Source organism: Notechis scutatus, chromosome 1 (genome assembly GCF_049901735.1).
Source record: "Notechis scutatus isolate UNSWTSFEM ecotype Mainland chromosome 1, rNotScu1.2, whole genome shotgun sequence".
NCBI lineage: Eukaryota > Metazoa > Chordata > Lepidosauria > Squamata > Elapidae > Notechis > Notechis scutatus.
The window spans coordinates 75,422,738-75,449,723 of record NC_142009.1 but is presented as its reverse complement, the minus strand read 5'-3'; the positions used below and the strand labels follow the sequence as shown (position 1 = coordinate 75,449,723).

The following is a 26,986-nucleotide window of genomic DNA, read 5'->3' as shown; positions in this document are numbered from 1 at the left end:
TCTAATCTTCAAAGAGAGGATATTCCACAGCTGGAGCCACTGCAGAAAAGATCCATCTTCTAATCCCTACCAGTCTATACACTTTAGGTGACAGGATCTGCAGCATGCCCAATCTGCAAGATCAGACTGAATGGGTGGAGACTTTGGAACAAGGTGGCCCATCAGGTAATTCCATTTTTATTTCCTAAGTATTGCTGATAGCACATTGTATTGCTTACTGCTGACCTTCTTAAGGTATCTTCAGGAGACATATAAGGAAGCCAGTTCTATAGAAAGCAAGATCATTACATGAGCAAATCTGTTAAATGAGTTTGGCATGGAGGTCGAGAAGCAGGAAATTTCTCAATAAATCCCACTGACTAAATCTGAAACTGACTTGCAGGTGCATTTAAAAATTATAGCCTACAAGAAAGAGACGGAAATAATGGATTACAAATGAAATTAAATGAAGATTTTAAAACTTTATATAGATATACAGATAATAAATCAGAAGAGCAGTATGGATAATTTTTTTGCTTTGGGTAAACAAAAGGGATTTTTGTTAATGGAGTTATCACAATGGAATTACAAAAGATGACAAGAGCTTTGAGAGAAGAAAAGAAAAATATATGACACACAGTGGTTGTTAGAACTTTCTCTGAAGAATGTAAAGATTATTGGGGAAAGAAAAATAGAATAAAAAATTGGTTTATTTTATCAAAGTTAAAATAATGAGTTGCTAGATCTGGTGATGTCTAATAGTTTTCAGGGACTGGAGGATGGCTATTTCTGATCAATCGCTCAATCAATCAATCAATCACTCAATCAATCAAGTTCAATCGCTTTTTGACTGGGATTAGACTTTGACTATTTGAAGAGAGGAAATAGGGAGAGTGTTTAAATATAAAGGAAGGATTCAAATAGGGTGTAAAAGATGACATTCAAAACATTTATGTTGTTATTTCTGATAATCCTTGCTGATTAATAGAGAGAGATGAGGTCCTAAGTTGGGGCTTTCAGAGAATGGGGGAAATGAAGAAGTGTTGGCTGTATTTTAGGAGACATTGATAAGTTATTAATGTTGATAATATTCGCTGGGGATGCAGGAGGAAGTTACTACTTTTAATTTTGCTGCATTTTAATTTTTTTAAAAAATAATAATAAGTAGGTCTTATTTGTATAAAATAATCTTTAATAAATTATTGAGGAAAAAAAAGGCAGGAACGTTTTCTATGGTTTATTGTTCATCAGCAGAACACGGAGGTAGAGGGAACTGCTTTACAACCTTCAGAAAGCTGCTGTCTTTATATATAGATATTCCCCTGAAGACAAGAATTGCACATGCTACCGGTGCAGGCAGATTGTCCTCATGAAAAATAAAGTAAAAGGACCAGAGGCAAAACTGTCTACCTCCCCACTTATCCAGGAAGATGGAGAATTGTTGATGAGACCTATAAAGAGCTTGTATCCCAGAAGAAAACCAAGTACGGGGGGGAGGGATGAAAAGATGAAGTAATATGACTCTAAGATCCAAGCTTGGTCAAAAAGAGTTCTTTATTATAAAATCTTAAGATAAATTCCAGAGCCTCACTGTTGATGTTTGTGACCTCCTGGATGAAGAGCAACTACCACAAGTCCCTGCCCTGAAGCTGAAAAAGCAAGCATTATCAGTCAGAAACACCCTGCTGAACAGAATGAAAGCAGGAATCTGTTGGCTGGATGGACTGTACAGAGAAGTGGGCTGCTTCCCTGGAGTATAGATTCAGGACTGAACAATCTCTCACCCCTAACTCTTTAAATCCACTGACAAATTTCTCTTATTATTGATCCTCATGGGAACAAACAGCAGAACGTTGAAGGTATCATAAGGGTATTGTGAAGTGCTGGAAGGAGACTGAAATGGCTGACAGATCATATTCTTCATTTCTTCTTACAAAAGAACATGGAAGAGCTAGGTTACAGGTAACACAAGTGGGAACTTTTGTGACTATGCCATCTTGAGATTCAGAAATAAAAACGTAAAACATAGTTGTACAAGAACACCAGATTTCAAGAGTCCCTATTTCAATAAAATTAAAGTAATGCTAAGCAAGAAACCATGGAAAGAAATTTTCTGGTCAAAGGGCACACAGTAGGGTTGGGATTTTTTTTCTTCCAAAAATCAGATGCAATAAGGACAATCACATGCCATTCCAAGTAGGAAAACAGAAAACAAAATAGGAGATAACTTAGTAAACCACTGGGAACACCTAGGGAGCTCTCAACTGAACTAGGAGTCAAAGAGAACATGTATAGTAAACAGAAGATGGCTTTAATGGGATCTGGTTTTTGAGCAGGGGGTTGGACTAGAAGACCTCCATGGTTTCTTCCAGCTCTACTCTGATTTTGATACATGATTAATCATCAATGAGATATTCCAGCAAATAGTTACCCTGGAGATTAGAATATCAATCAGAAGCACAAAAGGAATTTAGATTTTCAGGGAAAAGTAAAAGCAACAAATGGTCCTATTTTGGTAACATAAAGAAATACAAGTAATCTTTGTCCTACACCATAATGGAGCTTTCTGCACTACTGAACAGATCACACTAGGAAGCAGAATTGAGCAGTCCATCCCTGAACCACACAGCTGTGTCCCATAAATGCCCGCCATTTCAGTGCAATTGCAAGTAATTATGGGCACACTGAAAATGTCAGCCATTTTGGAATGAGTGGCCTGGTCTCTTTCCACAATGTGAGGTCTGGACATTTTCAAAATCCAGGTGTACAATGGATGACTGAGGAGTGGGGAGCAGGCCCAAGGCCTAGGAGGCCCAGCAGGATGGGGTGTGGGGAGAAAGGAAAGGGGAGCACTGCAGCATTCCTGCAGCCAGTCATTAAAAACACTGGAGTTTTTAAAGAAAAGATTGGATAACCATTTGTCTGAAATGGTACAGAGTTTCCTAGGGTTGGACTAGAAGACCTCCAATGTCCCCTTCCAGCTCCGTTATTCTGACTGCAGGGGGTGCTTTAGGGCTATGACTTCGAAACAGAGTTGTATATAACTTTTGGGGGCTGTCATAAATTCAAACATTTGCTAAGTGAGGACTATGTATAGTACAAGAAAGAAAAATGAAGAAATAGGGCCAGTGCTACAAGAAGATAGTAAGAGAATCACAGGTGACAGAAAGACAGCAGACCTCCCTTAATATTTACTCTACTTCAGGCTACTTCCTTAAAGAGGACTGCTTTCAAATGGATCTAAGCAGAACTGGTAAAAGGAGAGAATGGCGGCCCTGGGTTAGTAAAGCAAAAGTAAGGGAACACCCAACTAGCATGAATGTGATTAATCCCCACACGTCATGAAGAGGTTTATGGATCTCTTCATCTCAAAACCCCTTTGAAAAATCAGGCAGAATGGCTATAATGTCCAAGGACTGGAGAAGGCTAAATATATTTCCTGTCTTCAGAAATGTGGGTGGGTGGGAATAGCTGGATAACTATAGACAGGTTAGCTTGACATCAACATCATGAAAAATTTTGGAATTCTGGATTATTCAAGCAATTGGTTTATGAGCATTTAGAAAAGAATTCTCTGCCTGACAGGAGCTAGTGGTGCTTTCTCAAGAATAAATTATGCTAAACCAATCTAACCTCCTTTTCACATAGAGCGGCCAGTTTGATAACCAGGAGAAATAGAAATCTCAGCTTCAGCAAAGCATTTCACAAAGGGCCCCATATAATTTTAGTATGGAAGATGACTGAAAGTGGGCTAGATTATCCTACAATTAGGCAGGTCCGAAGCCGGTTAATCATATATCAGCACAGTATATCGCAGTGGGTCCAAGTCAAATGGGAAGAAGGAAATGTAATCAGAGAACTCTGCTATTCACTGAATGAATAAAAAAATAGATGAGTATAGCATCAAATTTGTAGACAGCACAAAGATCAGGCAATAACCAAAACTTTAAAGAACATTATTGAGGTTCAGAAGAACTTTTCAGATGAACAGCAGTTAACATCTACAAACAACTGACTAAATAAATCTATAAGCATAGAAAAAAAGAAAAAAAGAAAACTCTACTAAAATAAAAAGGAAAAACAGGTAACAAACTCCTTCCTATTTGTCACATTGTAAAAGTACAACTGACAGCAGGTTTCCTACAATTATGATAATCATGAATGAAGACAAATATACATCACCCAGGATAATATTGCAGGATCCGATCTGGGTCTACCACTGGACCAGAGATTTATTCTTCCAAGCTTTGCATCATGATAGAACCTCAGGGAACTTCTCTCTCTCTCCAAAATGTGTCAGAGAGATATTCCCTGAGCATGGGCTCCAGCACTAGTCCAAAAGCTCAGAAGACTAAACCTCTGGTCCCGGTGACCAACCCAAATTAGATCCTGCAATTAAGATAATGCATGAAATCCATCCAGATTTGATAGAACTGTTGTTCCTGCCTTTGACGTTTCACTACAGTACTTTTAATTTTATACATAATCTTTTCTAGCCTGATGATTGTAGAAGCCTTATTGATCCACATCTTATCTGTGGAAGAACTGAAGAATCTTGATAGGCTGGAATAAAGGACAGAAATCAGATGGATTAACCTCAACAGGGGCAAGGGTGAAGCTCTACACTAGAGTAAGACAAATCATAGGCAGGAGTATAAGATGAATGAGGGATATACTGTATACAGGGATAGCAGGGTTGGTTGGATTTTGCTTTGAGTATTTGTAGTTTTCATGGTAATGGTTTCATGTGTAATGTTGAGAGTTCATGTAGTGTCAGCAGAATAACAAACGTCACAAATTTTGAATATTCCTAATTCAAATGTTATGGTTTATATCTATCTAGTATTTTGCCAAAGACAGAAGTCTCTTTAAATCAGCAAAAACTGAAATAAGAAAGTAATTTTTAGAAACTGGCTCCTTGCGTCTGTCTAGTAGCTCAGCAGCAGCCCCCACTCTCCCTCCCGCTTAGGCTGCTTCATAGTGTTTTCAAAGATTCCACAAACCTTCCAAGAAGATTTGAGAAGAGAAGAAAAAATTACCATGGATTACTTCCAATCAATTATTCTATTTTTGGAATTGTTCACTGAATGAAAGACTTTTTAAAATGGGTCATAAGATGATACAATATTTTGCATATATGTGAAGTGTACTAGAATTGCCTGAAATTAAAGCAAAGATACATTGCATTCACAGTAATTCAACTTTACAAGCAGCAGAATCCTGAGCCTGTTGACCACTAGAAAAATGGATGTAGAGGCAGTTAGAAGAATTCTGTGCTTTTATTGCCTTTCATTGCCTAAAGGTACAGGTAGCCCTTGACTTAGGACTATTCGTTTAATGGCTATTCAGTTATGATGATGCTGAAAAAAAGTTAATTATGAAAAGTCCTCACACTTAGGACACCTATGTCCCCACACTTATGCAGCGGGGACTGCAATGTCCCCACTATTGAAAGATCAAAATTTAAATACTTGGCAACTAGCACGGATTTATAATGGTTGCAGCATCCCAGGATCACGTGATTACCATATGACTTTTCCAGGGGGTCTCAGACAAGGAAAGTCAAGAGAGAAGACAATTTGCCTAACAGCAGCCATGTAATTCACTTAATTATGACCAAAACAAGCAAAATCGTGGACTTAATGGCATCACTTAGCAACCAGGTCCAGTCCCAATTGTGGTCGCTAAGTCAAGGACTACCTGTATGCAGATTCTTATGTAACTTGCTTTGTATTGGTGACAATTTGTGTAACTCAGAGCTTTCGTCACCTTATTCCTCTTCTCAATTCATCTCCATTTAATTGTAACCCTGATCGACACAATTCTGGTTTTCACTGAATTTGCTCTGTCTCCCTGATGGAGAAATAGCACATTATAGACTCATTATTTAGGCCAACTTAACTAAACTTAGGCTTTCAATTATTGGATTATTTCCTCAATGAAGCACGTCTTTCTTTTCCTCCATGCAAGCACTAGCCTCCTTTAGAAGAAGACTCCTAAATTACTTCGGGTTTCTATCTCTAAGCATTCTTTCCCCTGTAAAAAGCAATCTGCCTCAGCAGATAGTTCGATGGAGATGTCAACTCAATGTACAGCATCTGTGAAAAGGGCAAATTCCATAGTAGGGATCACTTGGAAAGGGACTGAAAATAAAACTGGCGAGGCAGTAATGCTCTTAGCCAAATCTATTGTACATCTGTATCTGGATTAGAGTGGGTAGTTGTAGCTGCCACATTTGAGAAAGAACAGAGTTGAAAATAATAGAAGAAAGCAATCAAAATGATTGTGGATTCAAGCACTTTCTTTATTAAAAAAAATTAAAAGGACTACAACATTGGTAGGAGTATATAGAATGATTCTTAACACAAAAAAGCAATTCTCCAAACACTCATGAGGCTGATGGGAAGAAGATTTAGAACGGCCAAAGTATTCTTTTTTTTGTACAGCATATAATTAGTTTGTAGAAATCATTATCACAAAACAGGGCAATGACTACCAATGGCTTCTAAAGATGACTGAAAAATTCCAATGACAGGTCTATTGAAAACTATTAATCTTTAAAACTTGATATTACCTCTACATTCAGCCAGCATGCCTCTTGTGCAGTTGCAATTAAGTTGGAGAGGTATGTCTCCCATCTTGGACTTGTGAGTACCCTATAGGCATTTAGTTGGCTATTGTAAGAAATAAAATGCTGGACAAAGATCGATCTTGATCTGATTCAGCAGAGTTGTTCTTATGATCTTTTTAGTTTATATGTTATTAATCAACAGTTCAGCTTTGATATTAATATTTCAGAAACTGAACTGCCTAGACTACACACTTTTAGATTGGTTATCACAATATATGTATGAACAGTTGTGGAATGTACTGAGGAAAAACTGAACTACAGAACTCTAGTCCAGGCTAATATTAATAACTGTACTGTGATTTACTGCTTGGGAGTACCCCCATTACCAACAAAGATAGCAAGATGGTGGCAGTTCAGCTAGTAAGGCTAAGCAGGTCTATGAGTCCATGTAAGACATTACTCACCATCTACAAGTCCTCATTCAGACTCTTCAGCAAGACCCTGCTTATGCAGACCTGCTGCCTGAATCTCCTAGTTTAAAGAGCGTGTGATGGTTAAATGACAATTTCTTATTCTTTCAATCACTAATAGTAAAACTGCCATCTAATAACAAGAGTAGGTTGCAGACAAGGCACACCTTCAAGCAAAGAAGTTTTTGCAACATCCTGCTGTTGGCTAGAGAGCCATAAGCTTCTTTCTAAAAAAACACTAACACTTAAAATCCAAACCTATATGTTGTAGTTTGTTTGAAAAAAAAGGAATTAACTTGTTTTATCTGTTTTGAATCAAAATGGTTAAACATTAAACCCTGTACAAATTAGTTTCTCAAATAACTCATAAAAATCAAAGCATGGTAACACTCACAGGGATTTGGGGGTCAGGAAGTCTTGCTGTATGTTTTAATTCCTGGGCTTATTTTTGACCTGCCCTTTTGCCCTGGGAGTATTTCTTTCTAAAAATTATGTTGTTTTCAGGAAAGAGGTATTCCAGAGAATATTCCCAAGTGTTTCATATTGAAATGCACTTACTCTGAAAGTTAACTCAATTAGTTTATCACTTAAATCTGTAGACTGAAAAGATGGTGTTGGTGTAACGTCAATGTCACTGGACATACCAACACCATTTCTCCAATCAGCAAATTCAAGTGATAAACTAATTGAGACAAATAAAATTAAATCCTAAAGAGACCAAAATAATGAAAGCATAGGATTCCATGTGGAATTTTGGTTCTACATGGCTAAATGTTGGTAGTGTGAACAGTTGATGGAGTTTTAATAATTTTACAATTAACATGCCTACACATGAGTACCTCCAGATCCATATTAAAGGAACTTTCACCTGCAATTTCTAAAAGAAAAGCATCAATCCTATCACAGCCAACTCATGTCAAATGTAATTTGATATTTATACAACTTCAAAAATATTCAACATTGACAAAGCAACTGTGATAGATGATTAAATTAGTTATTTGGACTACGGATAAGCAAATAGGGTATTTTTGCACAGAAGGTTTACTAGCCAGCAAAACATTCCATTTCAAAAAAATTAATCACAGAATTTTAAAAAATGAACTCAATCTCCAGAAAAGCAAAATCTTTTTCAGGACAAGCTCAGCTTCTGTTGACTTACATGGACATCACCATGCAATTCGCTTGGCATAATACCAAAGTCATTTTCAATGGCCTTCTGCAAAGTATTTTCATCTTCCTAGTCTAGCATACGAGCTCCCAAGTGGTCTCCAGCCAAATCAGGGCTGAATCTACTTGGCTTTCTAATTCAACTAAAACCAGCTAACTGCTGTCAATCTGGGCCATATAATATAATACGCTTTACTGTTCAATGTAGCAATTAATCTGGTTCAAACACTGACCTTAGACGTAATATCAGTGAAAGTAATATTAGGATTGCAGTTTACCAGAAAATCACTGCATGGAAACAGAATTTTTTTTCCTCTGTTTCTAGTCCTCTCAGGCACAGTGAGATTGCTCCATTCACTGCTCTCCAAACTGGACTCCTTGAAGGAAGCGCAAGACAGAAATATTCCAAATATAATTATGGAGGGAAATGCTTGTGACAACCTGTTTTATGCATAACATAAAAAGGAAGCTTATAATCATGTACAACTAATTTCAACTTAATAACTTTAACATTTCAAAATTATTACACCTTAATCTTTCCCACAATCATTATAACCACAGGGGCTATCTGATACCCACTGGGATAAAGGTTTAAGATACTACATAGTTTATACTTGTAATGAAGGAGAAAGTCATTTCTTTATATTTCTTTTCTTTTTCTTTACTATATTTTTATCTGTCTTTTCTATTTCTTCTGTATTTTTTATTCTTTTAGTATGCTTATGTTATTTTATTGTAATTTCTAATAAAACTGTTGTTTAAAAAAGGATACGCCCAAGCTTTTAAAAACATTACAATTGTGCATACAACTTCCGAGAAAGGAGTGCTTTTCATTTAATCATGATTTCACCCACGGAACCGAAGTTGAGAAAGGCTACTCTAAAATACCCTTGGGCTAGATGCAATATTTTGCATATTCTGACATTAATTTTAAAATGACTATTCAATTGGGAAAATGGTTTTAATGAAATTGAGATTCTGAAAGTTTGTTGCTCGACAAACGAACAAATTTTAGCAAGAAAAGTTCTTTAAAGTATTATTTTTGCCTGCTATGTGGCAACAAGTCTTCCCTAACAACTCTTAATGTTATTCACTTCCCAGTACTAGCAGATGACACAATCACATTGATGTCAGCATCTTTTGTTAAGAGAGATGAGTCAGAACAGAAAGTTCCAATTTAGTACTACCATAAGGGTGCTTAAAAAGTTCTGACTCCTTTCAAATGTCTAATATTTCTGGATAAATATGACCTAAAACATGTTCTGTTTTGCACACATCCTAAAACTACATAAAGAGAACCCAATTAAGCAAATGAGTTTAAAATATTATGTTCATCGATTTATTGAGGAAAAAGATCCAAAGCTTTATACTTTATTTTTTTTTTAAAAAAAAAGAATAGTCAGGGTTTGACTAAAATGAAAAGCTGCCAATCTTCTCAAGTCTCTTTCATCCTGAGGTCAAATGCACCCAGGGGAACAGTCCCTTTTTTCATCTTGAATGCCCTTCTTTCTGTTGGGTTTTTGAAATCCGTGCCCCCCCCCAAAAAAAATAAGACTGGTCTTATTTTTGTTTGGGCCCCAAAATAAGCACTGGGAGTTATTTTCAGAGGATGTTTTTTTTTCCCTATGTATGGGCGGCCCACTTCTTCTGCTTGTTCATGGCAGGGCAGGAAGCTGTACGATGCGCTAGTGTAACCGCCACAAGGCAGGGGGTAGAACTGCCCAATGCACCCCCCACCAGGCCATCCATGCCCTGACACCTGCCTTGCCTTGCCTCACACCTGTGGCACCAGCAAACCACTCAGGCTCCTGCTCCTTTGTGGCTGCACGCAAGCGGAAGAAGTGGGTCAGTGGCCATGTGTGCTCCTGCTTCACAAGACTGCTGGTAATGCCACTGCAAAGCAGGTGCCCCAGGCCATGGATGGCCTGGCTGTGGAGGCCCTGAGGTAAGCTGGTGTGGGGCGCATGGGGCAGCTTCACCACCACACTGCCTCACCTCGTGGCCACGGCACTGCAAGCAACCAGATGGATGGGTGGTTGACTGGCTGCGCAGGCTTTTAAGTAGGGCTTATTTGGGGGGGTTATATTAGGCGCACACATAAAAACCATGCTAGGTCTTATTTTGGGGATAGGTCTCATTTTTGAGGAAACGGTGTTTCTGTGTGTACATATACATACACACACATACATAAAAATATGGAAATGGGGGAGGGGGAGAATAAGTGTCAGATCACCTATAATTGCAATTTAACAACATTGAACAGGCCATCCATATTATTTCATTAACCACCATAAAAAATTTATTATTTATTTAATTCTATAACCATAATAATATATTTATTTCTACAACCATAATAGAGAGTCTTTGGTTGTTTTCTATATTTAATTCTATAACCATAATAAGGAGACCTTGGTTGTTTTCTTGCAGATGTTTCATTACCCAATCTAGGTGAACATTATCAGTTCTACAGTAGCACACCAAGGACTCTTCATTTCAACCCTGAAGTACAAACATTCTCCTTTATTGGTTATAACCACAATAGTATAAAACATTCCGCATCATATAAGAACAATATCACTTCCATCTCAAGATACTACAGGGCTGGAAAGATTACCATTCTTCCATGATTGAAATTCAAGCTATTCTGGCAGCATTAAAACAGTGAAATAATGTGAATGAAATCCAACCATTTGTTTGTCTGTTGCCTTAACTCTAGAAGAGGAAAGCAGCATGAGAAATCAAACCATTAAACTTCCCACATGGCCTTACTGCTATCAAAACAGCATGAAAACATTACCATAAACAGTAATAATTAACTATTCTTATGATGCATAAAACCTCAGGCTTTGCTGTTTTCAGATCAATGGTTTTTAAAAGAATGCAATTCAGGACAGAAGAGCTGCGTGTTCATTTCAGCACAGTACAAGATGAAAAAAGAAAACTTATCAAGCAGATTTGAAAAAGATAATCACAGGGGCGATGGGAGAGACGATGAATATAAAGGGGAAATCTACAGTTCATTCTTGCTTTAGATTAATTTTAAGCAAACACTCCCCTGGGGGACACCCAGCATACAACCAAGAATGTTGCCAATTTAACTGAAGGGTCACATTTCAAGCTATGATTAGAGATTGTTTGATTGTTCTAAATCATCAATTGAAGTTTTAAATATTCCAAAGTAATTCTACTGATGGGAGCCATTTAATTCTTATCCTAAATTCCTAAAATATTGGTACAGGTGGTCTTCAGCTTACAACAGTGTATTTAGTGCAGTTCCACTGCAATTATAAAAAGTGTCTAATGACCGCTTGGCAACTGACTCCTATTTATGACAATTGCAATGTCCTGGAGTCACGTAATCACCTTTTGCAAACTTTTGCTGACAAGCAAAGTCAATGTGGAAGCCAGATTCACTTAACTGTATTATTAATTTAACTGCAGTGATTCACTTAACCACTGTGGCAAGAAAAGTTGTAAAATGGGGCAAAATTCACTTAACTACTTGCTTAGCTACAGAATTTTGGGGCTCAATTGTGATCATAAGCCGAGGACTAACTGTCCTTATTTTTAGGCAATAATGTTTCATAGTGTGAAAGTTTTTTCCCCGATAGGGCAAATATATTTTTATTGTGGGAAAGCAATTTCATCTAAACACTTTGTTTTATGAAAATAAAGTGGTAACACACATGTACTTTTTATTATTTCACGGATAAATACAGGTAGTCCTTGACGTACAACAATTGAGCCCAAAATTTCTGTTGTTAAAGCAAGACAAAAATTAAGTGAGCTTTGCCCCATTTTGCCATCTTTCTTGCCTCAGTTGTTAAGTGAATCAGTGCAGTTGTTAAGTTAGCAACATGGTTATTACGTGAATCTGGCTTCCCTATTGACTCTGCTCCTCAGTAGGTTGCAAAATGTGATCAAATGACTCCAGAATACTGCAACCATCATAAATATGAATCAGTTGTGAAGCATCCAAATTCTGATCATGTGACCAAGGGGGTGGCTGCAACAGTTCATAAATACGCAAACCTCCAACAAATAACCAAAATAATTCTTGGATGCTGCCTAGTTTGATAATGAAATGTGTTCAAGAAAACAACCGAGCTCAGGAGAGCACCAAGGACCCTGCAATTCAACCCTGAACTACAAATATTCTCTTCTATAAGAACCAAAATAATTCTAAGCAAATGTATTAATTGACTATAGTACCTCAGAAGCATCCACGTGTGATAACCATTATTTTTTCCAACATTATTTTTTCTACATCAGGGGTGTCAAACTCAAGGCCTGTGGGCTGCCACAGGGTGCTTAAATCTGGCCCACGGGGCTGGCCTGGAAATATTAAAGGACCGGTCCTCAATGCCTCTGCCAGCCAAAAGGGGGCACAGGGGGAGGCATGCGGCCACCCCACAGCCCATTTTCGGCCAGCAGAGTTCTCAGAAGGCTAGCACCTATGTCAGGGGTCTCCAATCCCCAGTTCGTGGACTGGCCCCAGCCTGCAGCATGCCAGAAACCAGTCTGCGCAAACAATGGAAGCAGGATGCAGAGAGCACACAAACCCATGCCCCCCCCGGTCTGTGGAAAAACCTCTCTCCACCAAATGGGTCAAAGGTTGGGGGCTGTTGATCTACATTATCTCATAGTCTAATAAACTAATAAATCTAGTCAAAGAAATCTAATAAAATCAGCCACTGACATGAACAATTCAAAACTGAATCAGCAATTATGGACATCACTAGAAGCTTCACTAAATAGGAAAATACCCATTTTTATTTGTAGGTGGCCCTAATTTAGCAACTGCCTTGGAGAGCAATAGTTTGCAGTTACAGTGGTAATGAAAAAATGATTTGGTGACTGATGTCCATATTTGTGACCTTTGCAATATCTCCCTCTCTCTGTTACATGTTCACCATTAGAGTCAGTTAGCACATGTTCTCCTGTGCCTGACCAATGTTTTCCCCCTCCTCCTTGCAGAGCTGATAGATTTCCTAAATAAGCTTTTTTCTGCAACACAGAACATGCCTAAAAAGTGCTAACCTCAAGTTAACAAGCTCAGTTCTGTGACCTTAATTACCCTCTTACAGTAAATGTTGCTGCCTGACACTGATAAGATCCTAATCAGTTACATACTGAAGTCTTTTGTTTGGCTCACAGTCAAGAGGATATCAGATAAACAGCCAGAGTTAGTGCATTTTCCTTTCAATGTATATTCTCCACTGCGGACCTGCTTACTCTCTTGTAATCCCTTCCTCTCCAATGAATGTAAAGATGAGCATTATTTCTTTTCTTGCTAATTATCCCAGCACCAAAGTGAGCACTCCAAAGGACAGAAGAGCGAGGGAAAAGCTATAGGATTTGCCCTATAACACCGAATTCCTTATAAGTCAAGTTCCAGTTTTCATTCCAGATTTTTTTAAATAGGAATTTCCAATAGTACTAAAATATATATGGGCACACACATATATCCGAATAGCTACAACATCTGAATGAACGCACACAAACCCTATCACGAATATACTGCCTATCTGGATATGCATCCAAGTTGTTGAGAGAATGTGTGGTGTTGAAGACAGTGAAATATTAGTGTCCTGAACTATAATATGCTATCATGGCTCTTGAAGGGAATATTAGATAAAACTAACAATGCTTTCTTTTCTAATCATGTTCAATGACATTTGATAAGAAAATCCCTATTCCTAACTCCAGAATATAAAGAAAGCATTAGATATTGAACTATAAATTTAGACAATGTAAGCACCATGTGCATTTTTTCAAACTGCAACTGTATTCCTGAATATAAAAATAGTATGATCTGTCCTCTTGAAAAGCTTAAGAAAAATTCTACCCTTTAAAAAAAAAATCCATTTCTAGACACCACAATGGCAAAATAACAGTGTCAAATCTAGAACAACTATATGGAAGAAATATGTCCTCAGTAAAAACCAGAACAGTCCTTTTCCCTACTGCTATTATTTTTTTTACAATTCCCATATATGGAGACTACATATATGGAGACTATAGGTAGTCCTTAACTTGCAACCATTTGTTTAGTGACTGTTAGAAGTTACGCTGGCACATAAAAGTGACTTATGCCCATGTTTTACGTTTACGACTCTTGCAGCATCCCCATGGCCATGTGATCAAAATTCGGACGCTTGGCATCTGACATGTATTTATGACAGTTGCATTGTGATCACCTTTTGCAGCCTTCTAATAAGCAACGTCAAAGTGGAAGCCAGATTCACTTAAAACACCGTATTTTTAACAACTGCAGTAATTCAACTTAACAACTGTAACAAGAAAGTTGGTAAAATGGGGCAAAGCTCACTTTAACAAGTGCCTTGCTTAGGAATGGAAATTTTGAGCTCAGTTTTGGTCGTAAGTCAAGGGCTACCTGTATACTTCTTTATTAACTACCAGTTTCCAAACTATTTGACATACATAGTTTCCTGGTGTCCCACAGCAGTACAGTATTGTAGGAGGGGTCTACAAAAAACGTAAAACAAAAAATACTCACTCGTATAGCCCTCCACTGACAGAAAATGTCTCCCAAAACCCTTCACTCTCGGAAGAGAAGCAGAAGACAGACAAATATGGGTCTGACCTAAGTGGAGACTGAAAGGAAGACTGCCAGCTGATACCAGTCTCAGTCTCTCTCTCTCTCTCTCTCTCTCCTTGTAGGTAGTTTTTTCTCATGAGTTTTTCTCATTGCAATCTATTGTGACTGATTGCAATTCCTACAAGTATAAGTGCTCCTGCCCCATAGCTAGCCCCACCGTATTGTATTTGCCCCTGCTGAAATCAAAAATTGTTGAGGAAGTGCCGTTACAAACATTTATATATGTACATCAATCTCTTTCATCATGTTTTTAAACAATGTTTAAAACTTAATCCCTCAGTATTTCTTTTTATATATCACTGACGTAGCTCAAATTTAGCAATTTTAAAATGTTGTGGATTCATGCCAGCTGGGGAATTCTGGGAGTTGCCAAGTTAGAAAAACACCAACCTAGCTTTTACTAACTTCTGGCAAAGAAGTTCAAAGGCTTTTTGCAAGTCCATTATTTCTCACTGATACAAATTCATATTTGAGATTATACTTGTCATCAATAAAAACAATGAGTGTCATCATGAAATAAAAGTTAATTAGTGTACTGCAAAAAGATGCCAATTAATTTTCAGGTACTACTTATTCCCTAAGTCTACATTTAATAAGTTGGGGTGGGAAGATTTTCAAGTTGTCCATAACATAGAAAATTCTGTACAAATGAACAAAGATCTACCCATATCAATTAGCAATTCTACCACTCTAGAGATGCTGGGGCAGGTTGAATTGACCTTGAAGAAAGAACACTTTCATTGTGGTGTGTTAATGCTGATATTGAGGATATTGTTGTGGTTTGTTACAGCTTTGTATTAATCACTGTACGTTTTAATACAATTACTACAGAACTGTAAACTACTGGGGGACACTTTCTGATTGAAATGGCATATAAGCCTTAAAAATGTGACAGGATTAGGGAGAGAGGCCTAGAGAAAGAGACTGTGCAGTCCTGAGTTGGATGGGGGAAGAGGTTCAGAGTAGTCACACCCTAGAATGACTTAGGATGTATCTAGTAGGTTGGAAGATTATAGCTTTAGTTTGGCAAGATTCTGTCCACTAGGTATAGGCAAACAAATGACTGAATTCAATTGGATTTCACTGTGTCATCTCTGAACTTGGGCCTGACAGAAATAGATAAATGCTTCCCATAAAAAGTGTCAAGAAGTCAGATTAAATTGCTTATGTAAGTTACTAGCCAAGAGCTTGGCACAAAAACCAATAGCTAACCTGATTGTATTGTAAAAATTTCTAGTATGTCAGCCATTTCCATGATTAGAGGTCCTGGGGTGAGGAGTGGGGGGGGGGGCATATGTATCCCTTGCCTTCCTCCCAGATAGATCAGGGAAGTTATCACTATTTGATTGGAGTTAGAGTACTACCACCTTTTTTGAAGAAAGAGACAGAGTATCCTCTCTTGAAGATATTCTCCTTGGACTTGACCATATTATATATCTATCCTCCACTGTACTACCAAAGGAGTATTCCACCAAAGGAGAGTTGCTAGTTATACACCGTACTGATGCTGAGGGCATAATCAGGTTGCCAGTAAGCTTCCATGAATTTCCTTTTTATTTATTGGAATAGTCCTTGTTCGACAGCCATGAATAAGCAAGATAGAATTATTTTAAAAAAATAAAACACAAAATTCAACTATATAATGGCAAAAACAATACCAGCACTATCTCTTAGAGCAGGCAGTATACAATTCAAAGTGCTGGTTTTAACATTTACAGCTCTAAATGCCATGGAAGCTGAATACCTACAAGGTGATCTACTTAAAATCAATATTATTTACTTATTTATCATATGTATATCCTGCCACAATCATATAGCTTACTTGTGCATTCAGGTGGTGTGTGTAAGGTTCCTCCCCCACATGAGATGCAGTAAAAGTGAGAAACTCCTGTTTTTCATTAATAGAATCAACCCAATGTAATGGCCTCCCACCCGAAAATTAGATGATTTCATCATTTCTGACCTTTAGAAAAGCCTTAAAAATAAGGTTGTTCAGGAGGTGATTTATTTAAGATCTGACATCAATATGCTTTTATTACTGTTTATTACATTAATTCATGATATGGTTTAACAGTATTTTTATTATTTCTACGTTATTATTTTCACCCTCGATCTGGGAATTGGTGATATACAAAAACCCTGAACAAATAAATAATGCATTAGCAGCTCAAAATCATAAATAGGACTCATGCAGACAGATTTATTTAAATTAGTGTTATCCATGAACAATTTTAACACAAAAACAAATATTTTATTATTTCGTATGAGAAAAATGGTTATGACTACAAAATTTTAAACATTTTTGACGCTGTCAGTAATAACATACTAATGCATTTACAACTATTTTAATATTTACGTGTTACCTACAGAGAACATTGGGAAGCTAGCAAGAGAGTCACTCAACACCAAGATGGGAAAATATCTTCTCCTGACTGAATAACAACAAAAAATATTAGTAGGTAAATCCAAAATTATTAACTATATAGACAGCACTAACAGTTAATATAGTTAGAAGAATGTATTGTCAATTTCTTGAAATCATGCCCCAAAACCTGCCTATCAATATAATTACCCTGATAATGCCTACATTTGTTGAGTTTTTTGAGGGATTTGATATCATATAATACAGCTTTAGTAATGATGCCATGACTGATATAGTATGATAGATTACATATATTTAAAAGATGCCACTGAATCTGAATACCAATAAGGGTTCTTGTTTAAAAACCACATTTTGTAATAGTTGAACAAAATTTACCTATCAATCTTCAACTACATGTAACAAGTCTAATTTTCTCCTGCAAGTTGTTTTTCAGAATAAATTGCAGTAGTAATTTCATGAGTTGTCACTCAGATCAAGCTATCATCATGTGATTAAGCACAGCCAGCTAAATCAAAGTAGATTGGCCAACCACTAATATCGTTTCCATCTTTTCACAATAACATTATGGCAAATAGCCAGCAAGCATGAAGTGTAAATTCCTAGTACTGACTGGAATTTGTGCAGATTTGCAAGGATGTAAAAGACAAATTTGTCACTATTTTAGGGACTCTAAAAAGATGATATCCAAATGACTGAGTTCTATTTACAAGAGAACAAGCTTGTTCTTTTTTTCTTTTGCTAGAATTATAGTTCACCTACCTTACTTGCTAAAAGGCAGCTTGACCTCTGTAGCTTGATTGAGATTTCAAAGTTATATAAAAGCAAAAGCAGTTTTTTTTTTCATATAGAAAATCCAGATTTAGACACACTTCATTAGGAGCAATCAGACTATTACCAAATTGTGAAACAACTGTTCGGTTCTCCAGGACTTTTCTAGACACTACTTGTTAAACTAAGCAAGAAATAAAAAGGCAAGGAAACATTTCCTCTTGTAAACCTATTGGTGTTTAATTACAGTGTTACAATAAAACATGGGGTGAGATTGCATGCAGTTAAAGATTAAATTCTATAGTATTAGGTTCCTGGTTTCCTTTTGTATGGATTTCTATTTAGACTGTCAGTTCTATTACCAATTTGGAACATGGCACTATGGGTACATTGAGCACACACAGAGCTCTCTTTCTGAATTACTGTACGCTGAATTACAATTGTCAACTTCCCTGACAAGTTCCTAAATGCAATGGTAGTTGGGACAAACTGTTGAATCTTTATTTAAACCCTTTTTGAAATCCCTATGAGACAGAGACATGGCAGACAAGTCACTCTACAGTCTAGGAATCAGGCAAATTCACTCACCCTAGTCTAGAACAAACAGAGAAATCTCTGAAGAATCAAGGGCAAATGATCCTACTTCCACAAGGCCTGGGAAAGAAATCTACCACCAACTCTGCTCGCTACATCAGTTATGAGTTTTCACAATGTCCTTTCTGTCATATTTACATTTTAGCTATAATGGGGTATGTATGTACATACATGATGTTGTGGATTGGGTACAATGGCTTCCATGAAAGGAAATTTCTGAATCCTCTACTCCCAACTGTACATCTTCCTTACAACACTTAGAAACTCAGTATTTTTGCCACCAGTCACTTGACACTAGAGCGATCCCTGTAGTTTGACCTAACAAGTAGGCATGTGCTAAAAGAAGGCATACTTCATTATCTATATCACAATCAAAGAACTAGAAGGAAGCTGAAAGTATGAAAAAGAAATGACCACTTCTGAAGAAAACATTTCAATCAAGGGCTTGAACTTCCACAATCTCCCACACATAGCACAAAGTCACAAACCCCTCATCACAACCCATAAAGGAAAATAATTCTCTACCACCTCTAGATTTTGCTAGTCCCTAGCTTGCTATCTAATTTCCTGACCTGCACTTCTATAAGACAAGACTACTTTTTCTTATCTGGCATTTACTTAGTTCCAGAAAGTGCTCATAAGAGAAAAAAAATGAAAAGCAAAGCAAACTGGATCTAGCCCTCTCCTATTTTAAGGAGCACCTGGGAGAGGGTACTTCCACTCCTGATCCATTATATATAAAGTATCATATTTTTTGTCTTATATCAAGCTGTATCCTCAGACTCTCAGATGTCACATTTTGCATTTACTACACTGAAGTATTTTATTTCTATATATTTCATTGTTTTAATACATCTTTCCTGAAATCACTAGAAAAAACATGTTGTGTGTATATTGTGTATTGAGTCCAGTATGTTGCACTACAATTGAAGGCAAATCTAGATAACTGTTGAATTTTATTTTTCATATTGGGGGAATGGTGTCTTTATCCCATGAATATAACCTATACATACTATATAACCATGATCGTGAACCTATGCCACACGTGCCGGAACTGGCATGCAGAGCCATCTCTCCAGGCCAGCCATCGCCTCTTGCTCTTCTGGGTTCTGGTGCGCGCATGCGTGCCAGCCAGATGGTTTTTGTGCTTGCATGCATGCTGACCAGCTGGTCTTCGTGCACGCGGGAGTGCCAAAAAGCAAAAGACCAGCTCCCAGTGCACACAAGTGCAGACCAACTGGTCTTGCAGTTGCTAATGCACATGTGCACATGGAGACCAGCTGGCCAGCCAGTTTCTAATGCACATGCGTGCACTAGCTAGCTGGTCTTTGCGCGCGCACACTCGGTGCCTTTCGGGACGCGTGCACTCCCGTTTTGGTACTCGGTGCCGAAAAAGTTAGCCACCACTGCTATATAACAACACCTAATCCAACTAAATCTGCATTAGTCTAAAACTTTAACTAAGGCAGACCTTATAGCTGTAAAGTCATTTTTCTTATGGTACCCCACTCTAAAAGAATGATGAAAAATGCAAAAGGTTTTTGGGATGACATTTGAACCTAATAAGGGTGTTGCCTAATTCTAGATCTTGGAACACCAAGATATTTTCCAATGCAACATGCTTCTCTCAAACTGTGGCAACTTAGTTACAAAATATTATTTGTACTTGAAAACAAATACTTGAGTACTCACTTGTTTTCCACTCAGCTGAAATTAAGAGTGAATCTACCAGAAATGACTATATACTGAAATATATGAAGAGAAGTCCATCATTTGTTACTTTCTAATGGCTGTATTTCTTAGTAGAAAGAATGGTAGACCTGCATATCCATGAGGAAAATATGAGAAAGGTATGTAGGGTGTGTTCACTGGCTTATAAAAAATAGCAAAGGTACAAATAACAACAAATACAAATAGTAACAGTATGCATGCCACATGGAGTTGTACAAAATTAAAGGTACAGCATAAATCAAATAAATATGGAAACGTTTCTATAATCCATCAAAGCAAAGGGATATGGCTACCATGCTTAAAAACAGGACATTGTGTCACATCAGTTTGGTTTTAAAGGATGCTTCATCTGAGACATCAATTAACTGAAACACATTCTCAAAGAGACATAAATATAACACAAAATACAGAAGATTTACCTTTAAAATGATTAAAATAGCCTAAAGGAGTCTAACCTAAGTGCTTTCTTAGCAATTCCAGATAATACAGGGTTATTTCTTACACCATGACATGTTTTAAGGTATTAGGGAAACAAAAAAAATGAAAAAAAGGTGGAGCAATTCAACTATTTTTACACATTACTGAAAAACTGCCAGTAATTCCTCATTCAGCAGATTCTTAGTCACCTGTCTAGCAAAAAAAAAAAAAAAAACATATAAAAGTATCACTTAAATAGCACACTGCCATAATTACAAGTTATTCCTCTTCAGTTAATTAAGTGATCTAAGTTTTATGCAGCCTTATATTTTTATCATGCTCAGTGAGATTTTTTTTCTATTATTTGGGACATGATTCCATTTTGTGTATATTAATACATTAGAGAATACAATATTCCCAAAAGGTATCCTTAGCATATCCTTAACATTTGTTGAAAATAGACACATAGTATATTTTAGAAAGGATGCACACTATCACTTGGCGCAATATTACAGCAGATTGTTGTTACTAATGTCAACCATCCTCTTGATTTCAGGAAATAAATAATATTTGAAGAGAAAAACATTCTAGTTTCTTCTGCAGTACTGAAAAAAAAAGATTGGGATCTAAATTTCTCATCCCATAAATGAAAGTGCCTCAGAAAAAGCTTTAATTTAGTGAAACAATCAGAAGAGAAAACAAATGTTAGCAGTTCCTCTGCCTCCAGTCTCTTGTGCCTTTTGAAAGTTTATTTCAAAAGCCTCAGGAAAATGTGAGAAAATATGGAAAAGGGAGGTTTATAGATAAGGGTGCCTCATTTCCATTAGTAGTTTCACCTGAATAAACTTCTACCTAGGAGATACTCCTACAGGTGGGAGCAGCACTTCCTATGAACTGAAGTAATGATGTACATTTTGAAAATATAGAAATATTAGTTTAATTCTGTTGTTTAAACTTTGTTTTCTTATACCTTAAGGATGCAGTCTGCAACAATCTGAACATAAGGATTACTTGGATAACTAATAGAATTGTGTGATTACTGTACTGCTTTCAATATAAAAAAAGCTATAGTTGTATCGTAAATTGCTACAGACTGCATATTTATATTTTATTTATAGAGTTTTACTTATAGTGAATGAAAGATATACCACCCTAAAATCTGAATATTAAAATAATAAAATCACATCTCTAACAATAATGTCTGCATTATTTTATATATCAAAACAATGCAATCTTGCCTCAAATAGCAATGGCAGATGAACAAATTTTTGTGACTGTCCCAGAGATCATCACTGGCTTATCAGTTAAAAGGAGAAAAATAGAGGGTTAATTAATTAACAGAGATGTCATTAAATTATTGTGCCTAACTGAATTAAAATGACAGAGGAGGACATGCACGACTGATTCTATTTCTCCCAACAGACCAAGGCAACAGCATTTTTGTAGTTAAGATACTAAATCTCCCTTTTAATGAAACTTGGTCAACTTCTCTCAGGGATTGGACAAGGGATGTTGGCAAAGTAGAAAGCCAGTAAAAAAAGGCCCACCAAATAAACTTGAACTGTAGAATTTTGGGTACAACATACATTTTTCTATAAATCTAAGTCAAAACTCATTTTTTCTTCTATTTGAATATAAAATCAGTATCCAATGACCAAAACAATCTAATTTATGTAAAAACTTCAGATGGAACAAAAATGTGTTATTTATATTTCTCTAAATTAGTAAAGAAATGTAGTGAACCTGACATGTTCTCCCTGCATGAATGTCTTCCCAAAACAGGTCCAGTTAATTCTAAATAGCAATGAAAGAGCAAACCTGACTTTGTAAAGGTTAGTACCACCTACTTACCTAAAAAAATAGTACAATGTAACAGTTAGTGCTGGAATGAGAGCCTTCAAAGAAAGATACACAAAGCTTAATGGTTTACCCATTATCTCAAAGACTGATCTACTTCAGAAACTACTGTGAGAGTAAAATGAGAGAGAAACCCAAGCTCGCAAATTTTCCTGGAGATCAAGGACAACTTAAATGTAATAAATATTCCATCAGTTCAGTTTTGTACAGATGTCTGTAAATATAGTCTTGTACTTTGCTACTGTACTTCACTTTTGCTGTAGTTCCTATAGACTTTAAATAGAGTTGTGCTGTGATCTGCTTTTGAAGGCAAAAGGGTATTTCAAAGATCATATGGATTCAGCTGTAATACCTGTCTGCAATTCCATAAACTAAGACTATTTTCCCAGGATTTTGCAGGAACTGCTGAAGGCAGTTTTACAGAGTTGCATATATGTGCTAGGTTCACACCTGTGAGCACTCCAAAGCACTTCCTTGCCTCCAAGTCTATCTTTTGGATAGTGGGGCCTCTAAATAGGCCAATCTTCTTATTTAAATAATAATAATTGCATGCCATAGTATTAAAACTAACAAAACTGATGAAAAAGCAGAGCAGAAAGAGTTCAAAAGAGCAATAAAGAAACTGGCTGAAACTAGTAGAAAGTACACTCAAGAATAGTTTCTGCACATAAAAACACCTCTGCAAACTCATCTACTGTTACACTTTGTAAACTCAAATCACAATCTATTAAAATTGATCTTTCAATCTTGTAATGATATTTTTATGAGTAATTAAACAGTATACATTCTGTGAACCCATTAAATGTTCTAACAGCAGAATTTTTATTCACAAAACACATACAATGTGTCATGTTTTCTTTCAAGGCTTGGCATTCCATGCTAAATGAGCCTTTCAGAACAATTTCAAAAGCCATTACACTTACATTCTTCTTCCCATGCTTAGAATTACTAAGCCATTCTAAAAGTTGGGATTAAATATTATGCTTCATTGACAGAAAATAGAAACCTAAACCACCAATCCATATATAATTGTCAATCTCCCCCATTTGTGGTCATATTCCTTCAATACTATTGGTCATTACTGTACTTTAGGACTTTTTTTCCATTTTAGTTCTTTAAGCATTAAACTTTAAGGTATTCAGCTTTGTGAATATTTCCTATTACAGTCCCATTTGCTTTATCTGTAAAAACACTTGCTATTATATTTATGCTAACCATAAAAACACATCTGACAGGCTTCTTTGCTATATCATAACACTAATGTTTGCAACTGTTGTTTGGGCACAAGGAAATGAACTATTTGTTAATTGGTTAATTAACAAAAGTTTAATTTTGAATCATACAATGAATAATCATTTGGACTGAAGATCTTGATTCTCCAAATAATGTGAGGTAACTATCAATATTCCTCACACAATTAGCTGAAGGATCAAATTGAACACAGTATTCTAACATTATCTTTAAATAGGAATAGTGCCAAATGTATTACCTGTCCACTGAATTGTCATTGTACACCCCTTAAAAAAGAATGTTTGATAGTTGCATACATGTATGTTTGTGTGTGCATATATAATGAGCAGCCATTTCCACAAGCACATATTCATACTACTTCAAACAGCTACATCAGGAACTTGTTGAAGAAAATATGTAATGGAAAAGAAGGAAGTGTTCTTTATTCTTGGGAAATTTCAACATAAGATTTCTTCCCCCAGGGTTCCATTTTCTTAACGTAGGTGAACAGGGAAGTGGGGGTGGCATTCTAGAGACATTTCAGCAAATGAAAACTATCCTAGGTTTCCACACCTTCAATCTGATGCCAGCCTTGCCATTTTAACTCCCTCCCAACGAAACTAGTCAACCATAGGGAAAATGGAAACAGTCAGCAATGGAAAGACAGAAAGAAATGGTTAACCCCACCCCCCTCAGGTCTTTCTCAGTAGTGGCAGTAGTAGAATTACCTTACCCAGTTAATTACACTTAAACAAAAAAAGACGCTAAATCAGTGAGAGAAATAGAAATAAAGATGAGGAAAGCTGACCCAAATGGGTCTCCTCCAAGGATACATACAAGTTCCAAGAGGAACTGCCTCGACTACCAGTAAGGATCCCATTAAGGGCTCCTCCAGTCCAATGAGCACCGAGAGGGTTGCCAGCTTTCTCCCATTACCCTAATAATCTTCCTCCCACGCTCATTTTCCCGCAAGCCGCGACGTGGCTCGCTCCAGTTGGTTTGGACGCGGCCCCGGCTAATGACGAGTCAGAAACCAGACTGAAGTCCAGAAAGGAACCATCTGCTTTTTTTTTTTTTTTAAAGAAATCCTCTTGATAGGGGACTCGGGAGGAAAAAGCGGGTCGTCCCCACCCCGGTCTGAAAGAAAGCCAGGAGGAGGCGAGAGGGACTAGAAACCCCCTTCCCGCTGGCCCGGGAATGTCTGTGCGCTACACACACACACACACACACCGCCGAGCCCGTCGTAGAAGGCGAGGAAAAGCAGCCGCCTCACCTCTACTTCTCAAAGGAGAGGAGGAGGAGGAAAGCGAAACGTAGCGTAGATGGAATCACGCACACCCGCACTGCACCGAGGCGAGAGAGAGATTCGTCTTCTCTTCTCAGAAAGATGAAAGGCAGAGCTTTTCCCTCGCTGGAAAGCTCCTCATGCCTTGGGCTTTCCGCTCAGGAAAGGGAACGGGCATCCCGCCGCCATATACACACCACACATCACACACACAGCCTTACGGCAGGTTTTCCCCCGCCGCTTCTCCTCCGGACTCGTTGGACCACACACACACACACACGCCCCTCCGCCGTACCACAGCTTCCTTCTCCCCCTCCCCTCCAGACGCCCTGGACCGTCCACGCCCATCATCCGCAGCCATGTTGCCGGGGATGATGGGCGCGACTCATCCTCCCCTCTCCCCGAAGGGTCACCGCCTAGCTGGGGCGGCCAGTTCTCCTCCCACCCCGCTGCCCAGACAACCGGGGTCGTCGGGGGAAGAGACTCGGAGGGAAAGTCGCAGGCAGGCTGGCGGGCGCCACTTCTCCCTCCATCGGGGAAAGCGGCCGGGGACGAGACGAACGGGAAAGGAACCGGCGGGCGAGCCGGAGGGGGAAGCCCTTTTTTTTCTCTCCCTCGCTCGCCTGGGTGAGAAACTAGTCCTCCCCGGACACACACACACCCACGACCCTAAGACTCCCCACGCCGAAGAGCGGAGTTTAGAGCCTCCGGGTGAGCCCGGAGAGGCTCAGGAGGAAACGCCGGCTGCAGAAGGACTCCCTCTCTCTCCGCCACAGCAAAGGCAAGCGGTTCACCCGCCCAGCCTGACCCAGCCGAAAGGCACCCCCGACGGCGCCCGGGCGTGCGGTCTCCGCTCCCCTTTTCCCCTCTTACCTTCCTGCCGCCCCCGGCCAGCGCGGCGCTTCCCCCAGAGTACATGTAGTAGGCGATCCCCAGCACCCAGAGGAAAGCGAAGCAGAGCAGCAGCCGAGACCTGCGCCGCATTATTCTCCCGCCCGCCTAAACGCTGAGCAGTGGCACCAGCCGCCGCCAGGCCAGCAGGAAACGGGCGGCAGCCGCTGCCTCTATCACCACCGCCGCCCGCCGCCGCCGCCGCCGCGCAGGGTCAGGGGGCAGAGGGCGAGCGCCCACCCCCTGGCCAATCGCGAGCCGCGTCGCCCCGCCTCCCGGGGGCGGGGCGAGGAACGTCGCCCGGGCTGCCGCACGCTAAGCCTCCTGGGGTCCCTCCGGCTCTCTCGGCCGCAAGAGGCTGAGGCGGCTGTGGGAGAGGGTTGCGCCCGGCAGCCGGCTCCCTTGCCGGGAAGTTCCGTTAGGCGCTGCTAAGGAGCGCCATCCCTCCTCCTACAAGGGGTGCCTTGTAGGGCTGCTACTTCTGCATTAGCTACCGCAAGCGGTTGCGAGTCGGGGAGCCCATCTTCCCGTTGGGGTTGTCAAAATGCCCTTCCAAATACGGAGAGCAGAGCGGGGGGCACACTGGATTCCCCTTGGTGGGGGCCGGGAGTGCGGGGGGGGGAGAGTGGGATACCCAATTCGGATTTCAGCAACGTGGCTCCAAGCCTCGCGCCCCGTCGAACGGGAATCTTCCCGGGTCTGATCCCTAAGATCAGTAGGGTAGCCTAGGAGAGAGAGATTGTGTAATGCGTGTTTTCCTCGCCGAGTTTTTACTGTCAGAGAAAATGCGTTTTAGGGGCTGCAGGGAGAAGTTGCAGGCTACCCTCATGAAATTTTTGCCCTGGAGACAGTTGGGACCTACTGATTTCCAAGCACACTTGTTTAGGATTGTACTGTTCCTGACTCATAGCAAGGAGGGATGGAATCCAGTACAGGAGCCCAGATCATCAAACTTGCACTTGCACACTGGTTCTGTGCAAAGATTTGAGCCTACAGAAATGCAATGACTAAATGATACTAC

General features: G+C 38.8%; 1 protein-coding gene across 1 annotated transcript in view; it reads right to left on the bottom strand.

Annotated features, from left to right (window-relative positions):
* The window catches only part of GALNT2 (polypeptide N-acetylgalactosaminyltransferase 2), an 87,007-nt gene extending 60,823 nt beyond the window's left edge, over nucleotides 1-26,184 (bottom strand). The window contains exon 1 of the mRNA XM_026669469.2: nucleotides 25,948-26,184. Within this exon, the coding sequence (XP_026525254.1) occupies nucleotides 25,948-26,058 (111 nt within the window). The 5' untranslated portion in view covers nucleotides 26,059-26,184. The remainder of the gene's footprint in view (nucleotides 1-25,947) is intronic.
* Nucleotides 26,185-26,986: the final 802 nt, after the last annotated feature.